At 39.9% G+C, this 25,373-nt stretch overlaps 1 protein-coding gene across 2 annotated transcripts; it reads left to right on the top strand.

The window, feature by feature from the left end:
• The first annotated feature begins 4,996 nt into the window (after positions 1-4,996).
• On the top strand, positions 4,997-21,659 carry LOC117258731 (glucose-6-phosphate 1-dehydrogenase). 2 transcript variants are annotated; one of them, XM_033629843.2, is made up of 13 exons: positions 4,997-5,068; positions 7,481-7,605; positions 10,737-10,774; positions 10,892-11,000; positions 12,503-12,720; positions 14,649-14,807; positions 15,589-15,714; positions 17,025-17,118; positions 17,234-17,420; positions 17,519-17,754; positions 17,912-17,988; positions 20,378-20,470; positions 20,557-21,659. In XM_033629843.2, the coding sequence occupies exons 1-13, from the start codon at positions 5,047-5,049 to the stop codon at positions 20,645-20,647; spliced, it is 1,575 nt and encodes a 524-aa protein (XP_033485734.1). In that variant the 5' UTR covers positions 4,997-5,046; the 3' UTR covers positions 20,648-21,659. The 2 variants fall into 2 exon arrangements, with proteins under 2 accessions (XP_033485734.1, XP_033485735.1); XM_033629844.2 differs by lacking the exon at positions 4,997-5,068 and adding an exon at positions 5,112-5,267.
• The last annotated feature ends 3,714 nt before the right edge of the window (positions 21,660-25,373 follow it).

Raw genomic sequence — 25,373 nt, 5'->3', positions numbered from 1 at the left:
CTCTTTCAGCATGTGTGGCACCTTGGTGAAGAGCACCAAGACAACTGTCCCTTGCTTACAGTCAAGTATAGTGGTGGCAGCATCATGGTTTGGGGCTGCATGAGTGCTGCCGGCTCTGGGGAGCTCGGTTCATTTAGGAAAACATGAATTCCAAGCAGAGCATGATCGCCCCTCTTCGGAAACTGAGCCGCAATGCAGTTTTCCAACATGATAATGACCCAGAACACACCTAGAAGATGACAACTGCCCTGCTGAGGAAGCTGAAGGTGAAGGTCATGGACTGGCCAAGTATGTATCCAGCCCTAAACTCACCTGTGCACCTGTGGGGCATCCTCAAGCTGAAGGTGGAGGAGCGCAAGGTGTCTTCACATCCATCTGCTCCATGATGTCATCATGGAGGAGTGGGAGAGGATTCCTGAAGCAACCTGTGAGCTCTGGTGAATTCCATGCCCAAAAGGGTTAAGGCAGTGCTAGATAATAATGGTTGGCACACAAAATATTGACACTTTAGGCACAATTTGGACATGTTCACTGTGGGGTGTACTCACTTATGTTGCCAGCTGTTTAGATGTTGATGGCTGTGTTTTGAGTAATTTTCAGAGGAAGGTAAATCTATACTACTATACAAGCTGTACACTGACTACTTTAAGTTATATCAAAGTGTCATTTCTATAGTGTTGTCCCATAAAAAGATATAATGAATTATTTGCAAAAATGGGAGAGGTGTATGTCATGGCTGCCACTTGGAAATCTTACCCTTAATGTGAATAATTAATGTGATGTGTAATGCGATGTAGCCTGGCCGGTTTATTACAGCTGAGGATTGAGTTCACAAGCTGGTTTGAACAGTTAAGGACACCAACATGGCTGTAGCTACAGGTTAAAGCAACATTATGCAAAAAAAAAGAAAAGCTCCTGCCTTGGGTTGAGGAATCAGTTGGTTGTTTCAAACAGGTGTCTGTTGATGAAAATGATGATATAGTGCCTGAAATGGGTAACAGTGTTGTCTTTTTCTGAGGGATCAGCACACAGTTAAAGTAAATGATGGAAAGGGACAATTAAGAAACAATCAGAGGGCCTGTAATCACTACATTTGACTATTAACCTCCGAGTTACACCCCTGGCTGTGAAGACTATTTTTACTGACAGACAAATGTCGCTCCTTTCAAGTCTGTATGCTTTCTGTTTTATAAGGGTTACATTCAGGAATATTTTTGTATGGGGTTTCTGGACTTCCTGATCAGTGGTGCACAGCTACGCTAACTTCTCTTACAACAGTTGTTCCCAACCTAATCGTCAGTTGTCTTCTGTTACACATAATGATTTCTATTTTCCAGATTTTTCTCCAAATTTTTGTTCTTTTCTTGTTAAAATACACAATACTTTCAGCCTCTCAGGACTATATATTCTCCAAATGCAACAATCTGACAGGGAAGCCAGTAAGGCTGAGAGTCACTGTGTTAGCTGAACATGATAAACTACAATAAAGGTGAAATTAGGGTCATGTGATCAGGTATTATTTTACCCCCTCTTAAAAAACACAATGTGTTTTCTTTGACACTGTAGTATTTTAAGTACATATTCTAGCAAGAAGTACAGCCCAGCCTTGACTTGTGTATACATGCAACCCCTCGTATCTCCTGAATGCTGCTGATTGAAGGGGGAAGCAGCAACTGAGCAAACGTGGATCTTCACCAGACAGGTACAACATATATTTCCACATCAACTCAAACCCTGCAGCAACTCATGTTACAACACCGCCCCAGCTGCACACGGAAATACATTTCCATTTCCTCATTCTTGTCACTGTACCTCTAAGTTTGCTTTACAGAAGATGTGTATCATAGAGTTTATGTTGTTCATCTCTGACAAACCATCTGTGTCTGTCGTCATCAGAAGAAAACAGAAGGAAATGTGCCTGCAAATCCACAAAAGCTTTATCTGACTCTAGTCAAGATTTTGTATATGTTGACTTTAGATCATTACAAATCTATCTCAGTACAATTCTCACCTGCCCTTAAGTACATTCAAAGAGTTATTGGTCCTTGTAACTGTTCCCCCTGTCCATACTAGTTGTGAAGGAATCCCTCCTAACGTCCCTCTGCTGCAACTGCCAAAAGAACCTCTGTCTAAACACAAAGAAGGGATTTTGTCACTTTATGTAAAACACCCTCAGGGTCTGATTAGCTCAGATTACCGAGGCCTCATATTAGTGTCAGCTGAACTTGAATAGGCATTTTTACACAGAATGGATGAGTCACACTAAGAGGGCATCACTTTACAGTCAGTATCAACAGGAGGAATCATTACAGCGCCCTATAACTCTTGCTTTCAGTGTACATTTGAGGCTGTAGGTATACAGTTTTTCAAACCAACAAAGATTCTACCACTACTACCTGTAGAGTGCTGCAGAAATGAATCCTAAAAAGAGATGAGCTTTAGCATTCCAGGTTCCCTCATCCCAGTGTCAGGAGTTTTTTTGAATGGGTTTGGTTGGATGCCTAAAATAAGGTCTGTGGTTGACACATGCTTAAGAGACTTTCTCTTTTTCTACTATGACATAAAATACATCAGTAAATGCCCCACACATGAATTCAGAAGCTTTTGTGTGTCTTAAAAAAGGGAGTTGCTAACAAGTGGCTAAATGAGACTACAGGATGACATCACGCTGAACAGGTGGTCATGAAGTCATGTGACCAGTGTAGACTGTTTATAACCTGATGTTAGCTTTTAACTTCTGGCAATTGCATCAATGTTTCAAAAATCATAAAAGAGGTTTTTTATTTGTCATGAATATCTTGCTGAGCAAAACATGTAAGTATCAGAAACTTTTGTTTGCCACAGAAGTTATTTTCTGCATTAACCAAATTTTCGTGGAGGGAACCAGGGCAATGCTAACTTCCGTGTTAGCCTACAAATAAAAATCAACCCTGCTGCACTTCATATCCTGCATAAACAAAGCCTGATATATCATGTTCCTCTGTGTCATAGAGCTCCATCCATCAATCAAAACATATAAAAAGGAAACATCTGTGAATTGCAATTTGTTGGTCTTTTTAATCTTTATCCTCCTGAGACCCAAACTTTTTTTTTTGGTATGCATTTTTTATTTCTCCTCGCTATTTGAGATCAGTAGGATCCGATAAGTATAAAAACCTAAACACTGTCAACAGTAATAAAGTCCCAGTGTCTTCAAACGAGTACTTACTAATTAAGTGTCTTAGCTTCTTACTGTTGCTATAATTAATCAAATTTGCCGCCATATCAAACTACAAACATTATTAATCACAAATAAACAAGTTTCAACAATAAAATGTGATCAGCTTTTGGACCTTGTCCACTTTTGTGTCGGGATCAGCTGCAGACACAACTAATGGCACATCAAGTGTCCACGAACAACGACAACAGGTCTAAGTTAAAGGATAACTTCAGTATTTTTCAACCTGGGCTCTATTTCCCCATGTGTATGTGTGCATATGATTCATAGATACAACTCGTTTTAAAATTGGCTCAGGGGGCGTCAGTGGCTTAGTGGTAGAGCAGGCGCCCCATGTACAAGTCTGTTGCCACAGCGGCCCGGGTTCAACTCCAGCCTGTGGCCCTTTGCTGCATGTCACTTCCTCTCTCTCTCTCTCTCCCCCTTTCACACTTGTCTGTCCTATCATTAAAGGCTGAAAATGCCCCCAAAAAATATCTTTAAAAAAAAAAAATTGGTTCAGTATTGAGGGAGGCGGATGCAGCTGGCAGCCGCGAAACGAGCTAAAACGGTAACGGGGGCAAATGCGTCCCGTATAAGTTAGCGCATTAAAAGTGCTTTTTTTTGCCACTGACCAGATGCTGAGCGCCGCTCAGAGTGGCGCTGGTTGTCCTGGAGAACAGTTGAGAGTTTTACTGCATCGATTGTAAACAATGGTTCGTGTTTGTCCTTATCCGAATTGCAAGAACAGAATGTCGCGCAGCTTTCATAGGCTGCCTTTGTTGGACAGCGAGATGCTGAAGTTGTGGCTAGTTGTGCTACAAATGGATGCTAACACTCCTGTCCAGACCCTGTGTCTTGCAGACCATCAGGTCTGCAGTGCTCATTTCTCCCAAGATGACTACTGCCAGCCGAAGAAGAGAAGACATCCAATCCTGAAACACCTCTTCCTCAAGTAAACGGCTGTCCCATGAATAGAGAGAGCTACAGACACAGTGGAGCAAAGCTCTTGTGAGATGACGTCACACAGCCCAGAGGTAAGGGAAACGTTTAGTATGTTATTTACAGAGATAACACTGGTGACCTGAACCGGTCAGTGGCAAAAAAAAAGCACTTTTAATGCGCAAACTTATACGGGACGCATTTGCCCCCGTTACCGTTTTAGCTTGTTTCGCGGCTCCCGGTTGCATCCGCCTCCCTCAATACTGAACCAATTTTAAAACGAGTTGTACTTATGAATCATACGCACACATACACATGGGGAAATAGAGCCCAGGTTGAAACATACCAAAGTTATCCTTTAAGTAGAATGAAGTATAGTGTCAAGTAAACCCAAAATGTGATGTGCACGTATGAGGACACAGTGTCTCAGAGTCAGGACTCAGGATTGCACAAACCCTAAGTGTGCCTTGGACTGCTTTTGAAAGACTTTGAAAAACTTGCATTTTATACTTTTTTGATTTAGAGTATACTTCACTTATGCAATGAGCCCTTCACAAGATGGAGTAAAGGATCAGAATACTTTTTCCACCACTGGATACAGATGATCACGAGCATTTTCCTTTAAAACAGACTCAAAACTGTATGAACCTATAATTTTTTTAAGTACTTTTTATGTGTTTATTATCAAATGGAAAGGAGTCACAAACTGAGAGATTGTAGGTTTTAAATAAAGAAAAGAAAAAGTTATTATTTTTTGTTTGTTTCCTTCCTCATTCCTCACTTTGTTTCCTCATACTCTTCCTCATTGTTGTGTTCCGGTGTTCATTATGGGCGCTGTGCGTGAGGGGGTGCGTACAGTTAAACCACGCCCACCTGCAGACTCCGTGACGTCACTGGACTCGACAGTGATGGGAACTCGAGCGAGCGCTGGTGAGTTTCTCCCAAACCAATAAAAATCTCTCGGTTTCTTCGTTGTCACTTGAACAGGGAAGTAACACTAGTAGGCAGGGCTCACACACACAGCCTCCACTATTGTCTGCTGTGAGTGTGTGTGTAAAGGCTGTACCCTGTCGTCGGGTTTGGTCCAGGGTTTAACCGCCGGGTTTATCTCCTCTCGTTAACGGACTTTGTGAGTAGCAGCACCTTTGTGGCGCTAACTTTACCGTTGGTTACATGTAGCTTTGTTAGCTAGGTGCTGTTTGCTAGCTGCTGTGAAGCGGCAGTTTGCTGCTTGTCAAGTCATGTTGGCACAACAGCCTGTGAAGCTAAGGGCTGAAGACAGGGCGGTTTTAGTGTTAGTTAGCCCAGTGTGCATGCAGCGAGGATAAAAGCTGCTGTAGCTCAGTTTAAAAGTAGCATTATGTGAGATGTTTCACCCTGTATGTTGGTGGCTAACTGTCCATGAGCAACAAAATGTCAGCCCGTGTTATCTTGATGTGTTAGCCGAACGTATCCAGCTTTATCACGGCGCTCTGCAGTAATGTTTAGCCCTCTAAATACAGGGTTTAGTGGAGGATTTGACTAATATCATTATGGTTTGTTGTGGGTCAGGCCGGGTCTGGGAGCTAGTGACCATCTGACAGAAATCCACGTGCTTTTCCTCTGAGTGTTGTTGTTTTATGGCAGTGATGGCATGTGTCTGTAACCTGTCATGACTGTGTGCAGCAACCAGTCAGATGCTGATAAAATATGCTGGTGGCTGCTAGGTTTGCTCCACTCATCAACCAAAATGAAAATCTGTGTTGATCTGTGAGTGGCTGTAGATTTTGGGCACCATCATCAGCCACAGTGGCAGGTAGACAAAAAGTTAATTTCTATCTCTGAATATTTGTTAATTGTCATAGAGCTTGTCAGAAGCTTGTCATTCACCACATTAAATGAGTCACAAGGAAATCTAAGTCTCAGATCTGTTGCTCCTTATCTATGGATCTTGGGTAATGGAGGAAGTAGAGGACCAGTGCCAGTGGCTGTTCCTGTTACAGCCCATTTAGAAAAAAATCACAAGTGCTTTACATCACAGCTGACCCTTTTTTAACAGTCATGCTGTGTTTCAGGTTTCAAGGCTTTTGTCATATGCACAATAACAACAGGGGAGCAGATGTTGGCAGTTAAATTCTTACTCTCAGGCTCACTTCAATGATGCTACTTCAAAATGTTTAAAAAAATATAATAAAAACATGCAAGTTAAACAGATACAAGATATAAGGCATAAAACATAATGTATAAGGTAAATACAGGAATGAAATATTTATTTAAAAAATGAAATAAAATATAATACTTCGTCTTCAGGCATGCATTGGTTTACATTGTAGTGATGCCACTAACTATTTTTTTTTTATTATTTCTTCCGATTGTTTTCTCAATTAATTTCTTTGTGTATAATATATCAGAAAATGGTAAAAAAAAAAAAAAAAAAAAGAAAGAAAAAGAAAGTCCATACCAATTTTCTCAAGTTTTTTCCAGAATGGAAAAGATTTTCAGTTTACAATCGTAAAAGAATAAGGAAACCAGCAAATATTCATGTATATGAAGCTGGAACCAGAGAACTTTGGTATTTTTTTTCTTAAGAGAAAAAAAAAGACTTAAAAACAATTAATTTCTGTTCAATCGACTAATCATTGCAGATCCAGGTAAATCAGTTAATAATAAGTAAATTATCATTTTTTTGATTAATCACTTAAATAAAAAAATCGGCAGTGTATTTATGTCTTTAAAATATCAGAAAATGTTTTTTAAACCCAAAAATATTCAATTCACAATTTTGTAAAACAGAGAAAAGCTGCAAATACTCAAACTTGTGAGGCTAAAACCAGGAATTTTTGTTGCTTGAAAAATAAACACTGAAATGATGAATCAGTCATCAAAATCTTTGATGCTTTATTTGTTGCCTTGTCTGTCATTTAACTGATTGATCTTTTAATCTAAGCAGCATTCAGTTTTTATTAAATCACTACAACCTTTATTAGGATGTTAACTGATTTTCATAATGTACAGAAGTAAATAGAAATCAATGGCTCCCTTGAACAGAAGGAAAGATGTATCCAAAACACTAAAACTGTTAAACATGTATTTGACAAAGGTCAGCCAAAATATTACTAAAACTTCACATTGTTGTAATTGTTATTATTGTATGCAACATAGTCCCTCCGCCAGCCAAATGTTTGTTAGCTTCCTGTTGTGTTACGTATTAATTGTTAAGCAGGCCTGGAGGAACTGGTAAATACCTGTTAGGTAGGATGCATTCTGTATTTGTCTTCTTAACCTTTGACCTTTGGGTTAACATGTAAAAGAATATTGTTAAATGTCTCTTTTTTTTGGACTTTTATTTTGTCTGCCCTTTAGAGAAGATGACGTCAAACATCCCCCTCTCTCGCTCGGAGGTTTTTGGGGAGCTGAGGAAGGAGCTGCATGATGACAAAGAGTTCCATCAGTCCGACGCTCATGTCTTCATCATCATGGGAGCCTCGGTGAGGGGAGGGTTGTAAAAATTGTAACTGATAATGCAAAGTACACTTGAGAATGAAATGAAAGAGCCAATGGTATGGATGACACAAACTGTAATACATGAATCAGAAAATGATTCAGCATGTAAGTTTCTCTGTGTTCCCTTATCATTATATTTGGCATATTTACAGTGCAGGTCACTGAGGCAAGAATGGTTGGCCATAATTACACAGAATGTGTGTTGAAATCTTTAAAAGTACTGCAGTAATTGCACACGATGTGTGTGATTTGAGGAAATGTTGAAACTGATTTCACCGAGCTTCTGCAAACAAGCACTCAAACATCCAAGCTTTCGAAAGCCTTAAATTGAGACAGTGGAACCCTTAAGGTTCCTCTTTGCTTATCGTTTCAATAGTGTGCGATACCTTTGACTGGCTTAAGACCTTACTTTGTATAATCAGAAACATAATTGTGTTTATTTAATGAATAAAACACATCCCTCCAGTTGTGTGTGACTGCTTTGCTTAACTGGAAACAGTAGAGAACTAGAAAAGTGCTCTCAGTTGAGTGCAAGTCTGCCAGGCAGCCACCTGAGCTGATTGCAATACTGGCAATATCAGCAGATGCACACGTTTTAGAGGCTAATAAAAATACACGCCTTGTCCATTTTTGACAAAGTTGTTGCATATTGCACGGAGCAGGTGCATTTCCTGATAACAGGCACTGTATGTGAAATAAAGATTCAACATAATTATGAGGGTGAATGTACTTTTAATGACTAAAACAAAACCACAAATTGTTGATCCATGTCATAACTGGACCTTGGACTGTATTTACTTTGTGTGTAGGCTACGGCACAACAAAGGAGGAATAATAAACAATACGTACAACTAAAAGAGATACAGAAAAAAAAACATTTAACTGCCTACTTACTTACTTAAGGTAGGAACACAAATATTAATGAAAAATGACCATAAAAAATCCCAAAATCTGTCAGGCAAAACCCTCCACTTCTAAAATGCTCCCAGTATAGGCTACTATGACATATGTGGCGAACAGAACAAAACTGGAGAGCACAGAGAGCTGTCCCTCCCGACTCCTTTACAGTTAAGATGGCGGAGAAGCTAAAAAAACAGGAACTGTTGGGTATGGAATTAATCTGCCGATGCTGTGGTTCAAAATAAGACCAAACTTTTCTATGGATGTCAGTTTTTGAGCCATGATAGAGGGTAAGGCTTCTTGTTTTTAGCCTAGCCGATTTCTGAAAAACTTGTGCCTCCCATTGGCCAGTTAAAAGCAATGAGGAGTCAGCGGTCTGTGACGATATAAAATTTTTCAACAATTGTGAATCATCACAACTACGAGAGATCCTTGAGCAAATAGTGAGAAATGTGCACACAAAATATTAGGCTGAATGGTCCAGTAGTTTGCAAGATTAGCTGCAGACAGTTGTACAGTACAGTTTACAGTAGTAAAATCAATTCAGTTATTTCTTGAAAATTATTGGTGATGCACATGCCTCATCTTAATCAAAGTTCATTTCTTTTACTGCTACAATAAACTGAATAATAAGTCGATCCACCGCAGTAATTTCAAAAGAAATTACCCTTTTCACTGCTTCACTGTTTCCTCATACTAGTCAGGTGTGAAGTTCAGGAACTAAAACCATTTCAGGCTTTCTGAAACTTTATAGACTTATTTCCTCATTTCTTTTTTTACATAATGTGTCTCTTTTTGCCTTCTCCTTTTCTACCAGGGCTGCAGTCTATCCAAATGTGTCTTTTCTCTTTCATTTGTTTCTTTAATTTAAATAAGAGATGCCTATCAGAATCATAAATGAAAACATTTTACAGAAACATGGCTGTATGTATGAGAAAATGTAAATGCTTTCACTGCTCAAACCATATTTTCTGCAAAATATGTTTCCAAAAGAACCACTTTCTTATCTTTTTTTGTCATCATTTGTGCGACACAGATGGTGTTGGTTTTGTTTTTTTGAACATGTAGCCAGGCTACAGTCATTTACTGGCTGTGTCCCTCTTTCTCTTGCACTGTTTGCTCTGGGGAAAAGAGAGTGTGGCGCTGTTGCTGATTTTTGCAGTGTCACTGACTGTCAGCGTTTTTCTTTCAGTGTGATACACAGCCAGGTCAGTGGGAAGGGCTGGGCTTTGTGCAGTCTCACTCTGGTTGTACTGGTTTCATTGATAGGTGTGCATGTGTGTGTGTAGTTGCAGCTGATTAAATGGGCTTGCTGCAAGCTTTTATTTTTTAAAACAGCTCTTTCATTTGAATACATACAGTCATGCCAAATTTTAAAAACAGTTACTTACCGCTACTAATTCAACAGTGAGAGCTGTTCAGCTTCATGATGATACAAAAGGTTTGTTTAACGGGTTTGTCCTTTGCTTCGGTTAGAGGACATTGTGCGTGGCACCAGATTAAATGAATGACCAACTTCTTATCTAAAGTGTGACATTAAAGACACATTTCTGCTCAGTATATTTCACTTAGAGTTATTTATAACACACAATCTTAAACAAAGACGCAGGGTTATAACTTGAGTTGAACTCCCAGCTGAGGAATAGTGTCTTAAGGGGAGACGTCAGATTGTGATTTAGGCCACAGGATACTGTTATGGGAATTACTTTTAATTAAGTTGACTGCTAATGTCCCTTGTTGTCCTTTGTATTGATTTGAGGTTTACCTCAGGTCATTTTTTATTTCTGAGCTCCTTCTCACAATGTCACACTGTCTACATGGCCTTGTGTTGTCTTGTTAAACGTGTCAAACACTGTCAGAAGCTGAATCTGTTAGCTGTCATAGTTAAAGCACTAAGCAACAGGTTCTTCAGCATGATTTACAGAACAGCGTTATTGTCTCCACTCTGTGTGTTGGGGGTTGGCACTTGATCTCAATGGGATTACCACTAAGGTTGCGCAATTCTTAAATAAGCCAAAGCAGCCTTCTTACCTGTTGCCAGATGGAGTGACCTGCAGCATCTTGTGTCATGGAAAATAATTACCACTCTGGCAGTGCACTGGATAAATAAGCTGCACAGTAACTCCAAAACACAGCGTCAGCACTTAATGATTGTGTTTGTGACCTGTATTTTTGAGGTGGAATCATATTTCTGACTGTGTGTTTGCATCTGCAGGGGGATCTGGCTAAGAAGAAAATCTACCCAACTCTATGGTGAGTGAACTTCTGACCCGGCTGAAAGGCTTTTATATCAGTAACACAGCAAAGGCTGAGGAAAGATCTGGACTGGGGCCTCTGAGGTTTGAACCATATGTTCCTCTGCTCTCTCAGGTGGTTGTACAGAGACGGCCTCCTCCCTGAGCAGACATATTTTGTTGGGTTTGCTCGCTCTGACTTGACAGTTGATGCCATCCGGAAGAACTGCATGCCTTACCTGAAGGTAAAACTTGGTCTTTGAGATTTTGACAGATTAAATATCAGACTGATTTTTATTACTATTATTATTTTGGAGGGCAGATGGAGGCATTCACAGCAGATAGTAGCAAACTAATATACAAACACTAGGTAAATAAAAACATCTCAAAGCAAGAAAATAGTGTGCTCATCCATCCATCATTCCTCCATCCCATCCCCTCCGCTCCTCTTCCCTCTGCCAGTGGCTTAATCTGTAAAGTGTTGAACCTACGGAGAATTATCACCTTAATCTGCAGCTCCACCTAGCTTTACGGAGCTTTATAGTGAGATTCAGCTCATTGTTTAGCTGTCTGGCCAGCAACTTTACTAGTTTGGTTAACAGCAAGCAGCTTTATTCAGCCAAAATGGTCTAAAAAGTTTACAGAGGAAGGATGTATTAAAAGGCCTTTATTGTAGTGGCTAAATTATAAAAGAGCCAACATGTTTGGACCACTGCAGGTCTTCATCAGGGCTTTAAAAAATGTCATGTCAACTTAAAAGGTGACTGTGTCAGTGTTGTTTTTGGCCCCCAATGTGGACAAAAAAAAATATCACTTATTGCAGGTTAACACTACGAGCCTGTCTTGGGTGATCCATCACAAGTGGACAGCTTTGTCAGTTCACACCTGGCATTACACTGTGTCCTCACAGGCGTCTCAAGTGAGCACTCGTGATCAGATCTCTTCCCCGCTCTGTATGCAAATAAACATGTAGACTACATCATATGTGTTTGCAAAGGCCATTTGTGTTGAGATGAGATAAGCCAGTGCACCCTGATGTCCCTCTGCCTCATTACCCACCACTAGGAGACTGTTGTCGTTTGAGTGTGAGCCCCATGGCAGGGACAGTTGGTGAGAGTCAGCCCGCACACACACAGTGAGAGGGCTAACTGTTGGCATCATGGCTAGTGCAACCAGACAGTATTAATGGTATAATGACAGAGCTGGGCTGTTTTGGTGTTGGTGTGAGTTTGTGCTAAACAGGCAGATATTGATCTGAGTGTTTGCTGGGAAAAGAGTAGCTCTGGAGTCCGTCCTTCAGCGATGCATCTGGGTAACTACACCAACAGAAAATGTGTTATCTAACATGGGGTTGTATCAGCAAGTACGTCAGCTGAGTCCTTAAATGTGGCCCAGGACACATTAACGTACACACTGCTGAAAGAATGTGGGCATATACATCCCAGACCACATTTGGAGGTGGTGGCAATTGGATCTCAAGAAGCATTCAGGACACATGGGTGCATTCACACCTGTATTTAGAGCTGTCCACTCATGATCCGATCACCCTAGATGCATGTTAATACCACATACAAACCGAGCCTAAGTCGGCTCCTACACAGAAACTCAGCAAATCTTTCCATCCCATATTTCATGTATCGTCTAGTCCTCAGTTCCCGGTGCCTCCGGATAAAACACACATGCGCTGCATCTTTAAACATCCTCTTTAAATCCATTCATGTGTAAATGCTCCCCCTCTCTGACCCAGGTGACGGATAAAGACGCAGAGCGCTTGTCAGCCTTCTTCAGCAGGAACACATACATCAGTGGTAAATATGCAGATGACAGTTCCTTCTCCAAACTCAATACACACATCCTATCTCTGCCCGGAGGACCCGAGGCAAACCGTCTCTTCTACCTGGCGCTGCCGCCCACCGTCTACCACGATGTTACCAAGAACATCAGGCACTGCTGTATGAGCACAAAGTCAGTACACGTCTCTTACTAGCTGCTGCTTTGTCACAATGTTGTCTTGTTGTTTTGTGCAGTGTGTCAAAACCTTGTTTTTTTTTATAAAGCTTTATTGTTATTGCATTTTAGTGAACACAAGGAAATCCCTCTGACAGAATGTGTTTATAGTCTCTACATCACGTAAGATAGCACGAGTAACATGGTTCATAGGTGCGAATTTTTGTGACAAAAATGAGTGTATGTGACACCTAAGGGAAATCTTTTCAGTCACATTATATATAAAGACCACATCTGAAATGCGTTACGGGGGTAATTATAATGAATTATAATGCTTTTCTTTCCCTTTCTTGCTTTACATACGACCTCAGTGTTCAACTGTCTGGGGTCTCCGGTTTTGCTCTTCATAATGTGCCACACATTTTCAGTAGGAATCAAGTCTCAACTGCAGGCCAGTCCAGTACTAGCACTCTTTTGCTATGAAGTCATGCTAATACAACACGCACAGAATGTGGCTTGGCATTGTCTTGCTGGGATAAGCACGAACGTCTCTGAAAAAGACTTTGTCTGGATGGCAGCATATGTTGCTCTAAAACCTGTAGGGACCTTTCAGCATTAACAGAGCCTTTACAGATGTGCAGGTTAACTGTGATGTCATGGGCACTAACACACACCCATACCGTCACAGATACTGGCTTTTGAACTTTGTGCTGGTAACAATCTGGATGGGCCTTTTCCTCTTCAGGCCACAGGACACAACATCCATGATTTTAAAAAACAAAAACAATTTGAAATGTGGTCTCGTCAGTCCACAGCACACTTTTCCATTTTGTGTCAGTCTGTCAGTCAGTCATGGTGTTTTTTGAGCGCTCAGCAACTTCCCCAGTCTTTAGTTGCCCCTGAGCCAACTTTTTTGGATCGTGTTGCCGGCATCAAATTCAGAATAAGTGCATTTCACAAAAAACAATTAAGTTTTAAGGATTTAAGGATTTGTAAATCATTGCATTCTGTTTTTATTTATGTTTTACACAGCATCCCAACTTTTTTGTAATTGGGGTTATACAAGTTCAAGTGTCTTATGGATGCTCTTGATTAGTTGTAAACTAGAGGTTGACTGATGGGGCTTGTAGTACATTATGACTACCTATACTCACACCTCAACATTTAGCTGTAGTAAAGACTCATAGTGTGCTATAAAAGTCCATGCAATATCAGAAGTTATCATTGCTACAGGGCCAGTGGTCGCAAGACTAGAAAGATGCTATTCAGGTGCAAGTCCGTTGTTTGTAAGTAAAGTACATAGTGATGCATCTATAATAATGCATGTTTTATAACGGTTTCATTTTTGGTGGTAACCACAGTGTAATGTATTTTAATGTATGTAAAGGAATTAATGCTGCAGTGATTATTATGCAAGATGCCAAATGTAAATAACCATCCAGAGAATAACAAGTAAATATCTGCTTCAGGAATGAAACCTCAAGTTATGAAACCTGTGTGATATATTCAAAGTAAGAAAAGACTAAATACTGTTTTTAAAGCTTTATCAGACGTCCCTCTCCCTAGCAATGGTTTCCAGCTCCTCCTGGGAGACCCCAAGATGTTCCCAGGCCAGATGAGATATGTAATCCCTCCAGCGTGTTCTGGTTCTGCCCCGGGGAACACCTCTAACAGGAGGCATCCTGATCAGATGCCTGAACCACCTTAACTAACCCTTTTGACATAAAGGAGCAGCGTCTCTACTCTGAACTCCCTCCAGATGTCCGGGTTCCTTACCCTATCTCTATCAGTAGAAATGCCCCCATAACGCACTGTAGCTGGGGTCCTTATAGAAAGTGTTACCACCCAATTTAAACTCGGCTGTGTCCCACTAATGTGTCGTCGTGTTGATGAGCACTGTGAGTTTATGTGTCCTTTTCCTTTGTGTGTGTGTGTCTGTTGTGTAGAGGCTGGAACAGGGTAATTGTAGAGAAGCCGTTTGGACACGACCTTCAGAGCTCCGAAGAGCTGTCCACTCACCTCTCCTCCCTCTTCACTGAAGAACAAATCTACCGTATAGATCACTACCTGGGCAAAGAAATGGTGCAGAACCTCATGGTGCTCAGGTGAGAAATCCACTTTTTTTTAACTTGAATTTATTTATTGAATGGGAAATTGTCAAATGCTGTAACTTTTGATGGTGAACATGAATATTGAGGAGCAAAATCTGACTGAACTGAATTCATGATTAAGTAAACTTTAAAGGAGATACATCCACTCTTAGATTATATTATAAGGGCATCTAGTAGAGTGAATACAAATTTATACTGGGTCACATATGTTCATTCATTCATTTATTTTTATTTTAGTGCCTTTCTTGGCCCAATCCACATGGGATTACAAGACACTGTTTTTTTATAACTGTCTTCCAGTCTTGCATGTACAAAACCAAAAATAAGGACAAGAAGACAAACATAAAGAAACACAAACAAATTGAAAGCAAAACAAAAACAACATCCCAAATGAACTGCTCACACAGACATTTACATTTACAGATCATCTCAATAAAAAGCCCTCTTTCTTTTCTCTCTTCTTCTTTTTCTTCATCTTCTCATCTTTCTACTGAGAGTTGTTGGTATTTCTCTCTGTGCTTTTTAATTCTTTGTGTTGACAAAAGAGAGAATTTTCTCTTATGATTTTAAAGTAATTTGAATTATGCAACACGGCTGCTTTGTGGGTTGGAAAAGCCTCTGTGAATATCATACAAAGAAAACAGAAACTGGCCTCAAACCAAGAACAAAACAGAAAAACATTTATGCATGTTGTCACAAACAGCTGTCTTTCCCTGATGTGTTTGAGTGTGTACGTGCTGCTGAGCAGAGAACAATTATGGGATGTTTATTACAGGTTTGGGAACCGAATCTTCGGGCCGATCTGGAACAGGGACAGTGTGGCCTGTGTGGTTCTCACCTTTAAAGAGCCATTTGGCACTCAGGGACGAGGAGGATACTTTGATGATTTTGGCATCATTCGGTGAGTGGGGGGAAAAGTTTGTCTTTGTACTGTGATATCAAAGCGTAATGTTTTTGTTTTTTTACTCAGATATAAAGTGAAGTTTAGAGAGCAGTCGTGGGAGCTTCTGTACTTAAACTGCATTTTTAGTTGTTGAATATTGTAAACAGTACTTCAATCTGTAACACTTTGCTTTAATGCCCTCCTATTTGATAGCAGTATATAGTCAGTGTATAAGATATAGTAGATGTCAGTCTGTGAACCCCCAGTTTGGAGAAGCAGCAGGAGTACCGCCATGGAAATTAAGCAATGTACTGCTGTAAAAAATAATATCACAATATTTCGGGGTATTTTTGCGATAACGATATTTGTGATGATATCACAAATTAGTAAAAAAGTATTTAACTATTAATTTAGGAACATAGAATTGCAACAAAATACAAACAAAATGATATAGTTTTACAGTTCACCTTCAAGTATGCAGTAAAAACTAAACAAAAATATTATCTCATTTCTTGAGTTTGTGAACAACAACAGTAACTCAGAGTGAGATTCAGATTTTATACAATATTAGCAATACAACTGAATAAAATCTCCACAAATTCCACATTTAAACAGCTCCCCAAAACAAAGAAATCCCCAGGGATGGAATCTATATTTAGAAATCAACAAGTGATTTCCTTCTTTTGGCAAAATCCTAAAGTTTTTTTTTTTTTTTTCACCTGGACCTTTATGCTCTGCCATTTCTCCTCTAATCATCACACTGTAACCGGCTGTTATGATAACACAACTGTCACACATTCACATATATGTCGTTTTTGTCGAGCCACGAGCGTCACATAGGTTTATATTACTAAATGTTTATGATAAAATCACTTGGTGACACCGACTCCTGTGTGTCCACTGTGGGAAAGGAGAGACGCTGAATGAGTTAGCTCTGATCAGTCCCTAAAAGAGTCTGAAAAGTCCGGGGCTGTTCATAAAACATTGAGGACGCCACAGTTTATTCCACACTACTGAAGCTGCTCCTCTTTTTGGAACCACTGCACCACTTAGCTTCCGGGGTGTTTCTGCAGCCTGCTTCTCCAAACTAGGGCGTGTTGACTGACATCTACTGTATGTAATGCACTGACTATGGTTAAGTACCTCACGCAACCCTGTTTCATCAGTGAATAAACATTAGCGGCTCACTAGGAGGCAAATCACACTTTAGATAATGGATAGATTTGACTTGTTTTAACACATCAGTTATTATTTTAATAAACATGTCCACATCACATTCTCACTTCCTGTCCTTTTGTTTAACCACCTGTTCCCTCTGTCCTGATCAGCGATGTCATGCAGAACCACTTGCTCCAGATGCTCTGCCTGGTTGCCATGGAGAAACCAGCTTCCACCAGCTCGGATGATGTTAGGGATGAAAAGGTACAAAATCATCTCCTAGAGACCTTGACGCTCTCAACACCTCCTCAAACACGACTATAGATGTGTGCCATGTTTCTAATGGAGGACATCTGCTCTGTGCTGTTCCCTCTTGTAGGTGAAGGTGCTGAAGTGCATCGCTCCAGTGTCCATGTCAGACGTGGTGCTGGGTCAGTATGTGGGGGATCCAGAGGGTGAGGGAGATGCCAAACTGGGTTATCTTGATGATACCACAGTTCCTAAAGGATCAACTCAGGCCACCTTCGCCGCTGTTGTGCTCTATGTCCACAACGAACGCTGGGATGGTAAACACACTGTGCGATTTACAAAACATATCCTGTTGATGTCATGTTTCCTGGTGCTGTTTCATAATGCACTGTCATTACAATGTGTTGCTCCTCAGGTGTTCCTTTCATCCTTCGCTGTGGAAAAGCTCTGAATGAGAGGAAAGCTGAGGTGCGGCTGCAGTTCACAGATGTCCCAGGCGACATTTTTGACAATCAGTGTCGCAGGAATGAGCTAGTGGTGCGTGTGCAGCCCAACGAGGCCGTCTACGCCAAAATGATGAGCAAGAAACCCGGCGTCTACTTCAGCCCTGAGGAAACCGAGCTGGACCTCACCTACAAGAGCAGATACAAGGCAGGTTCAAGTTTATGTAGCATGTACTTTTATCACTTTTACTGCAGAAAATAAATCCGTAATTCGAGCTAGTGATCTGAGTAACAGGGGAAAAAGCATATTTCAGATTTTTATGTCTAAAAAATGTAATGATGTAAATTTCTTGTCTTGTTTTCAGGATGTGAAGCTTCCAGACGCTTACGAGCGTCTCATCCTGGACGTCTTCTGTGGGAGTCAGATGCACTTTGTGCGCAGGTCTGTCTTTGTTTTTCACTACTGTTGTCTCATGTTACTACTTGTAAAATAAACCTGTCAGTAAAACTACCAGCATAGGCGGCCTTGCCTGTTTCAACCGTTTCAGTTGAAACGGGCCCAGACCACCAGGGGGCCCCCAACTGACTGACAAAAAAATAAATGCTGCAAGGAAGACACAATAATAAATCACTGCCCGCCATCACCTAACTAGCTAGCTAACATCCCTAACGTTACAAAATGAAACGCACATACCAGAGTGGTGCTGAAAAGCGAAAACTAGCAGACATCAGAAGGAAAGCTGTGAGCAGTCTTCTAAAAGTGACCTCTTTCTTTGCTCCTGCATCTATAACAGCTGCACCGACTACAGCAGCGGCTGCAGCCCACTCACATAACGCCAGCCAAACAACAAATACGGGAGAAGGTGAAAATAAAGACCTTTCTACTGAAACAGCTGGTGATAATGATGACCAAACATTATCGTTTGAAGCACCACATGATGATAGTCCCACAACTGAGACAGGTGAGGGAGATGCCACCACCAGCACTGTAGCCAGGGAGAAAGTCCCACTGCCGTTCACAGAGACAGACCCGGCATGTTGGCCAGAACATATTTCCAGTGACCAACGGATCGATATTGTTCGGAGAGGTCCCGTTCAGATAGAGGACTTTAACTTCCCACAGAGCCAAACACGGCGCCGTTTTACTAATGACAGATATTTCATAAGGATGAAAAATGGAGAAAAAATACGCAGGTCATGGTTAGTGTATTCAAAATCATCAGATTCAGTTTTCTGTTTCTGCTGTACCCTATTTGGCAAGCGAAATCACAGTCTCACTGACGGGGGTTTCAGAATGTGGGAACGACTCACTCTCACACTCCAGGATCATGAGAAATCAAATGCACACCGTTCCAACATGGACAGCTGGCACGAGCTGGAGACGCGCGTAAGAACGCACAGTGCTATTGACAAAACATACCAAGAAATATAAATGCTGGAGAAAAAACACTGGAACGACGTCATGAAAAGGATAATTGCAATAGTCTGTCACCTTGCAGAACGAAACCTTTCTTTTTTTTTCCTCCGTCTGTCTCTGTCTTTTCATGCAGGTAGTGAGCTGTCCACGGTGCTGAAATGACACGGAGCACTCATTATTTTTGTTGTTAATTTAAGTTGAGAATTTTGAATTTTTGATTTTTTGGCTGAATTTTGAAAACAAATCTGTAGAAAGTTGTTTCTCTTTTATTTCCGTTTCTCTGACCCAGAGAGTGCTCTGATCACAACTGGACAAAAATAACGCGGAGCACTCATTATTTTTGTTGTTAATTTAATTTGAGGGGATTGTAAGGGACAATAAAGTATCCATATCCTTATTTGTTGCAAACCAACCTGAATCCTCGCCTTTTCTGCTGAGTCCCGGTTTCTTGCCCCGGTTATGATTTTAACACTTGGTCACAATGTGTCGTTTTACATGGGAAAATATGTGCGTCCTTGGGACGCATGGATGACTTTACTGCGTTCTTTCAGCTTATAATGCGTCACGGACGCGTAGCTGGCAAACATAATTATGTTTATGTTTTACGTGGTAGGGCCCCATATTAAGTATTGAAACAGGCCCCCTGATGCCGAAGGCCGCCTCTGACTACCAGTCCCCACTAGATGGCGTTATAGTGCATCTTTTCTCTGCCTCAGCTTGAGGGAAACACGAGTTGTACCGGGCTCCAACTGCTTTTTCTGTGTACATATACTGATGCATGTAACTTCAGAATTACCTGCATCAGAATGTTTTACTGTCACAAACATTTTTTACTGGACTGTACAATTTGGTGCGCTTAAAAAAAATGATAATAATTGCACCATTTGGGAAGTGGTTAGCCTCACAGCAAGAGAATTCCTGGTTCAAACCCCAGGGTGGGGGAGCCTGTGTGGAATTTGCATGTTCTCCCTGTGTCACCTCTCGCCCAGTGTCAGCTGGGATAGGCTCCAGCCCCCCTGTGACCCCCCAACAGGATAAGTGGTTATAGAAAATGAATCAATGAATGCACCATCTGGTGTATTTGTCCTGCTTGCCTATATATATTTTAAGCAGTTTCTTATCAAACCTAGTATGGAAACATTTCCCCCCTTATGTTAGGACTTCTGTTGTGATGTCACATATTTAACAAGACTTATTTATCATGTGTTGTACCATAAATTGTTGCTGTATAGCGAGTCTTTCTTTTTCCTTTTTAACCACTTGAAGTATTGGTACCGTAATAGCCCGAATAGAGGTGCACCAAAACCAAGCGGCGGGCACCATGATGAAGTTAGTGTTAGGCTGTTTTCATTTCACACCTCTTCTATTTTATATGAATAATTTTTGTAAGCCAGCGAAATGTTTGTCTCTGCAGTGATGAACTAAGGGAAGCATGGAGGATCTTCACACCTCTTCTTCATCACATAGACAAAGAGAAGCCCAAACCTATTCCTTACAAATATGGAAGGTAGGAAACGAGTTCACTATGCCCTCATTTGGAAGACGAGTTTGATAGAGTGTAGATTGTGATTGTTTCTCTTTTTCTTCCTTCAGCCGTGGCCCAGCAGAAGCAGATGACCTCGCAAAGAGAGTTGGATTCCGCTATGAAGGCACTTACAAATGGGTCAACCCTCACAAACTGTGAGTTGTGATAAGATGAGGGAGGAGTAGAGATAGGGCAGTAGGAAGGGTGCAGCAGGGTGAGTGAGCCATGTCGTGTTCCAACGCAGGAGTGTCTTTTGTGGAAGGAGGCGTTTCCACTATGTGGATCCATCACAGTAGCAGAAACAGGCTATTATTTCTCAGGTATGGCAATAATTTGTTTGAGCCAGTTCATCAGACATTCAAGACACAAGAGAATAATACCAGATTCACTGGTAGTTTTTTTTTTTTTTTTTTTTTTAATTCATTCACAGAAATCTTCTATTTTGAGAGGTGGGACCAAGTCAGTTGGAGCGGGAACAAAAAAATCTGAACCAAGACATTATTGCGAACAAAATAACTGTCTGATGAACTGGCTCCATGTCCCTGTCTCTATTAATTAGGTCTTAATTTGTCAGGATGGTAAATGGAATAACTGAGTACCGAGAGCGGAGCAACAACGAAACACTCAGCTGAGTCATGCTCACTCAGTGTAAGCACTGTACCAAAGATGGTAACGGAACAACAGGAATGATTGTTCACCAGCTGTCGCTCTTAATAATTGTGATTGTAATACCATTATGCTTTGACTGCAGCTATTAATCACTCTAAGTGGAACTTCCTCTTACAACCTGCGCGCGCTCTTTTGGCCTCCTCTGTAAGATACGTAGACCCTGTGGTTTACAAAGGGCAATGCGGGCAGTTTCTCTTCGAAGCATTCGTACTGGAATAGTCTTAAGTGTTCTTACGGACAAAGAAAACAAGCTCTCTGTCTTGTTTTAGTAGCCTCCCTCTGAGCTTTATTCCCTCTTTGTTTACATTTTTTTTCCAGGTTTATTTAAGTTACTCATGTTCATTCCGTATTTCAAAGTATACGGACAGCAGCGGTGTCTACCACAGGTCAACAGTGAATGTCTTTGTAATGACGTGCTGAATACTGCTGTTACTGCACACTCACATGTAATGCTAGCTACATTTCCACTACTTGTAATAAACTAGTTTTGCTTCTCTGTAAATGTGTTTCATGCTGTGTGTTTTTTTATTGCTTCAAGCACTGAAGTCACTATGTTATGATAGACAGTGTGTACGTGGGATCTTAAAGTATTAAAAAGTCTTAAATGGACAGACATGTTCCTGTTTGTTATTTTTATGTATATATATATATATATATATATATATATATATATAACTCAATCATTGTGGAGCAAGGTGCACACACACAAGCCTCGTTTCCTCTCCCACAGGTAGCTATGAATGGATGTACAAACCCCTTAAACAACTATTTGCACATTAACAGTTGAGCCTGCTCCACCACTCATCAGACCTGTTAATGACAACAACAGCACAGAAGTGCAGTTTGTGGGGAGGTTCTCCAACAGCACCAGAACCTCAGTCATTATAGGACAGCGGCAGCTATTTATAGTACCAGTACCACCAATTAATCATAATAATGAAGAAAAGTTTACCTTGACTTTTTTATGACATACATTTTTATGAAATTGTTAGAAAGTCTTTTATGACATTATGTGGTATGACGTCTTATGATACTGCAACTTTTTTTTTTTTTTTTTTTAAAATTGAGGCATACTATACTACGACTTTTTATGAATTTACTATACTATACTATGGCATGTTTAATTTTTTTTTTTTTATCGGCATACTACACAACATTTTTAAATGATATTTTACAACATAATATACTATGACTTTACTATTCTGTGACACTGATTTTTTTTTTTACAACATACTATACTATGACATGATTTTGATGTTTTTTGTCAACATATTACCTTACGACGTTTTTATGACATTTTTTATGATGTTTTAACTACATACTATACTATGACATCTTTTTATAAATTTTTTTACAACATACTGTAGTATGACTTTTTTGAATAATTTTTGATGACATATACTATGGCTTTTTCAGTGATTTTGGACAACAATCTATACTATGACATTTTTTTATGATTTTTGACTACATACTTTTCTATGATTTTTTTTAAATTATTTTTGACGACATACTATACTATGACTTTTTTTCATGATTGCTGATGACATATTATACCTATAGTATGTTATTAAAAATCATTAAAAAAGTCAGTATAGTATGTTGTCAAAAACCATGAAGAAGAGTCATAGTATGTCGTTAAAAATCATGAAAAAATAAGTCATAGGATAGTATGTCAAAAATCATGAAAAAAAATCATAGTATAGTATGTCATGAAAAATCATGAAAAAAGTCATAATATAGTATGTTGTCAAAAACCATGAAAAAAGTCATAGTAGAGTGTGTCATCAAAAATCATGAAAAAAAAGTCATAGTTTAGTATGTTGTCAAAAATCATGAAAAAAAGTCATAGTATAGTATGTCGTCAAAAATCATGAAAAAAGTCATAGTCTGGTATGTTGTCAAAAATCATGAAAAAAAGTCAGTATAGTATGTCGTCAAAAATCATGAAAAAAATCATAGTATAGTATGTCATGAAAAATCATGAAAAAAGTCATAATATAGTATGTTGTCAAAAACCATGAAAAAAGTCATAGTATAGTGTGTCATCAAAAATCATGAAAAAAAAGTCATAGTTTAGTATGTCATGAAAAATCATGAAAAAAATTTATAGTATAGTATGTCATGAAAAATCATGAAAAAAGTCATGGTATAGTACAGTACAGGCCAAAAGTTTGGACACACCTTCTCATTCAATGCGTTTTCTTTATTTTCATGACTATTTACATTGTAGATTCTCACTGAAGGCATCAAAACTATAAATGAACACATGTGGAGTTATGTACTTAACAAAAAAAGGTGAAATAACTGAAAACATGTTTTATATTCTAGTTTCTTCAAAATAGCCACCCTTTGCTCTGATTACTGCTTTGCACACTCTTGGCATTCTCTCCATGAGCTTCAAGAGGTAGTCACCTGAAATGGTTTCCACTTCACAGGTGTGCCTTATCAGGGTTAATTAGTGGAATTTCTTGCTTTATCAATGGGGTTGGGACCATCAGTTGTGTTGTGCAGAAGCCAGGTTAATACACAGCCGACAGCCCTATTGGACAACTGTTAAAATTCATATTATGGCAAGAACCAATCAGCTAACTAAAGAAAAACGAGTGGCCATCATTACTTTAAGAAATAAAGGTCAGTCAGTCCGGAAAATTGCAAAAACTTTAAATGTGTCCCCAAGTGGAGTCGCAAAAACCATCAAGCGCTACAACGAAACTGGCACACATGAGGACCGACCCAGGAAAGGAAGACCAAGAGTCACCTCTGCTTCTGAGGATAAGTTCATCCGAGTCACCAGCCTCAGAAATCGCAAGTTAACAGCAGCTCAGATCAGAGACCAGATGAATGCCACACAGAGTTCTAGCAGCAGACCCATCTCTAGAACAACTGTTAAGAGGAGACTGCGCCAATCAGGCCTTCATGGTCAAATAGCTGCTAGGAAACCACTGCTAAGGAGAGGCAACAAGCAGAAGAGATTTGTTTGGGCCAAGAAACACAAGGAATGGACATTAGACCAGTGGAAATCTGTGCTTTGGCCTGATGAGTCCAAATTTGAGATCTTTGGTTCCAACTGCCGTGTCTTTGTGAGACGCAGAAAAGGTGAACGGATGGATTCCACATGCCTGGTTCCCACTGTGAAGCATGGAGGAGGAGGTGTGATGGTGTGGGGGTGTTTTGCTGGTGACACTGTTGGGGATTTATTCAAAATTGAAGGCACACTGAACCAGCATGGCTACCACAGCATCCTGCAGCGACATGCCATCCCATCCGGTTTGCGTTTAGTTGGACGATCATTTATTTTTCAACAGGACAATGACCCCTAACACACCTCCAGGCTGTGTAAGGGCTATTTGACCAAGAAGGAGAGTGATGGAGTGCTGCGGCAGATGACCTGGCCTCCACAGTCACCGGACCTGAACCCAATCGAGATGGTTTGGGGTGAGCTGGACCGCAGAGTGAAGGCAAAGGGGCCAACAAGTGCTAAACACCTCTGGGAACTCCTTCAAGACTGTTGGAAAACCATTTCAGGTGACTACCTCTTGAAGCTCATGGAGAGAATGCCAAGAGTGTGCAAAGCAGTAATCAGAGCAAAGGGTGGCTATTTTGAAGAAACTAGAATATAAAACATGTTTTCAGTTATTTCACCTTTTTTTGTTAAGTACATAACTCCACGTGTTCATTCATAGTTTTGATGCCTTCAGTGAGAATCTACAATGTAAATAGTCATGAAAATAAAGAAAACGCATTGAATGAGAAGGTGTGTCCAAACTTTTGGCCTGTACTGTATGTCATCAAAAATCATGAAAAAAAGTCATAGTATAGTATGTTGTTAAAAATCATGAAAAAAGTCAGTTTGGTATGTTGTTAAAAATCATGAAAAAAAGTAATAGTTTAATATGTCATCAAAAACCATGAAAAAAAAGTCATAGTATAGTGTGTCATCAAAAATCATGAAAAAAAGTCATAGTATAGTATGTCACAACAAAAATCAATAAAAAAGTCATAGTATAGTAAGTCATCAGAAATCATTAAAAACTTACTATAGTATGTCGTCAGAAACTATGAAAAGAATGTCAAAGTATCGTATGTCGTTAAAAATCATGAAAAAAGTCATAGTATAGTATGTTGTCAAAAATCACAAAAAAAAGTCATAGTATAGAAACACATCATGGTGTAGTATGTCATAAAAATGTTTGGATAGAAATGGGGTGTTGGAAGA

The sequence above is a fragment of the Epinephelus lanceolatus genome, chromosome 8 (assembly GCF_041903045.1).
Source record: "Epinephelus lanceolatus isolate andai-2023 chromosome 8, ASM4190304v1, whole genome shotgun sequence".
Classification (NCBI taxonomy): domain Eukaryota; kingdom Metazoa; phylum Chordata; class Actinopteri; order Perciformes; family Serranidae; genus Epinephelus; species Epinephelus lanceolatus.
Note: the sequence above shows the minus strand (reverse complement) of the source record. Positions and strands in the feature narration are given on the sequence as shown.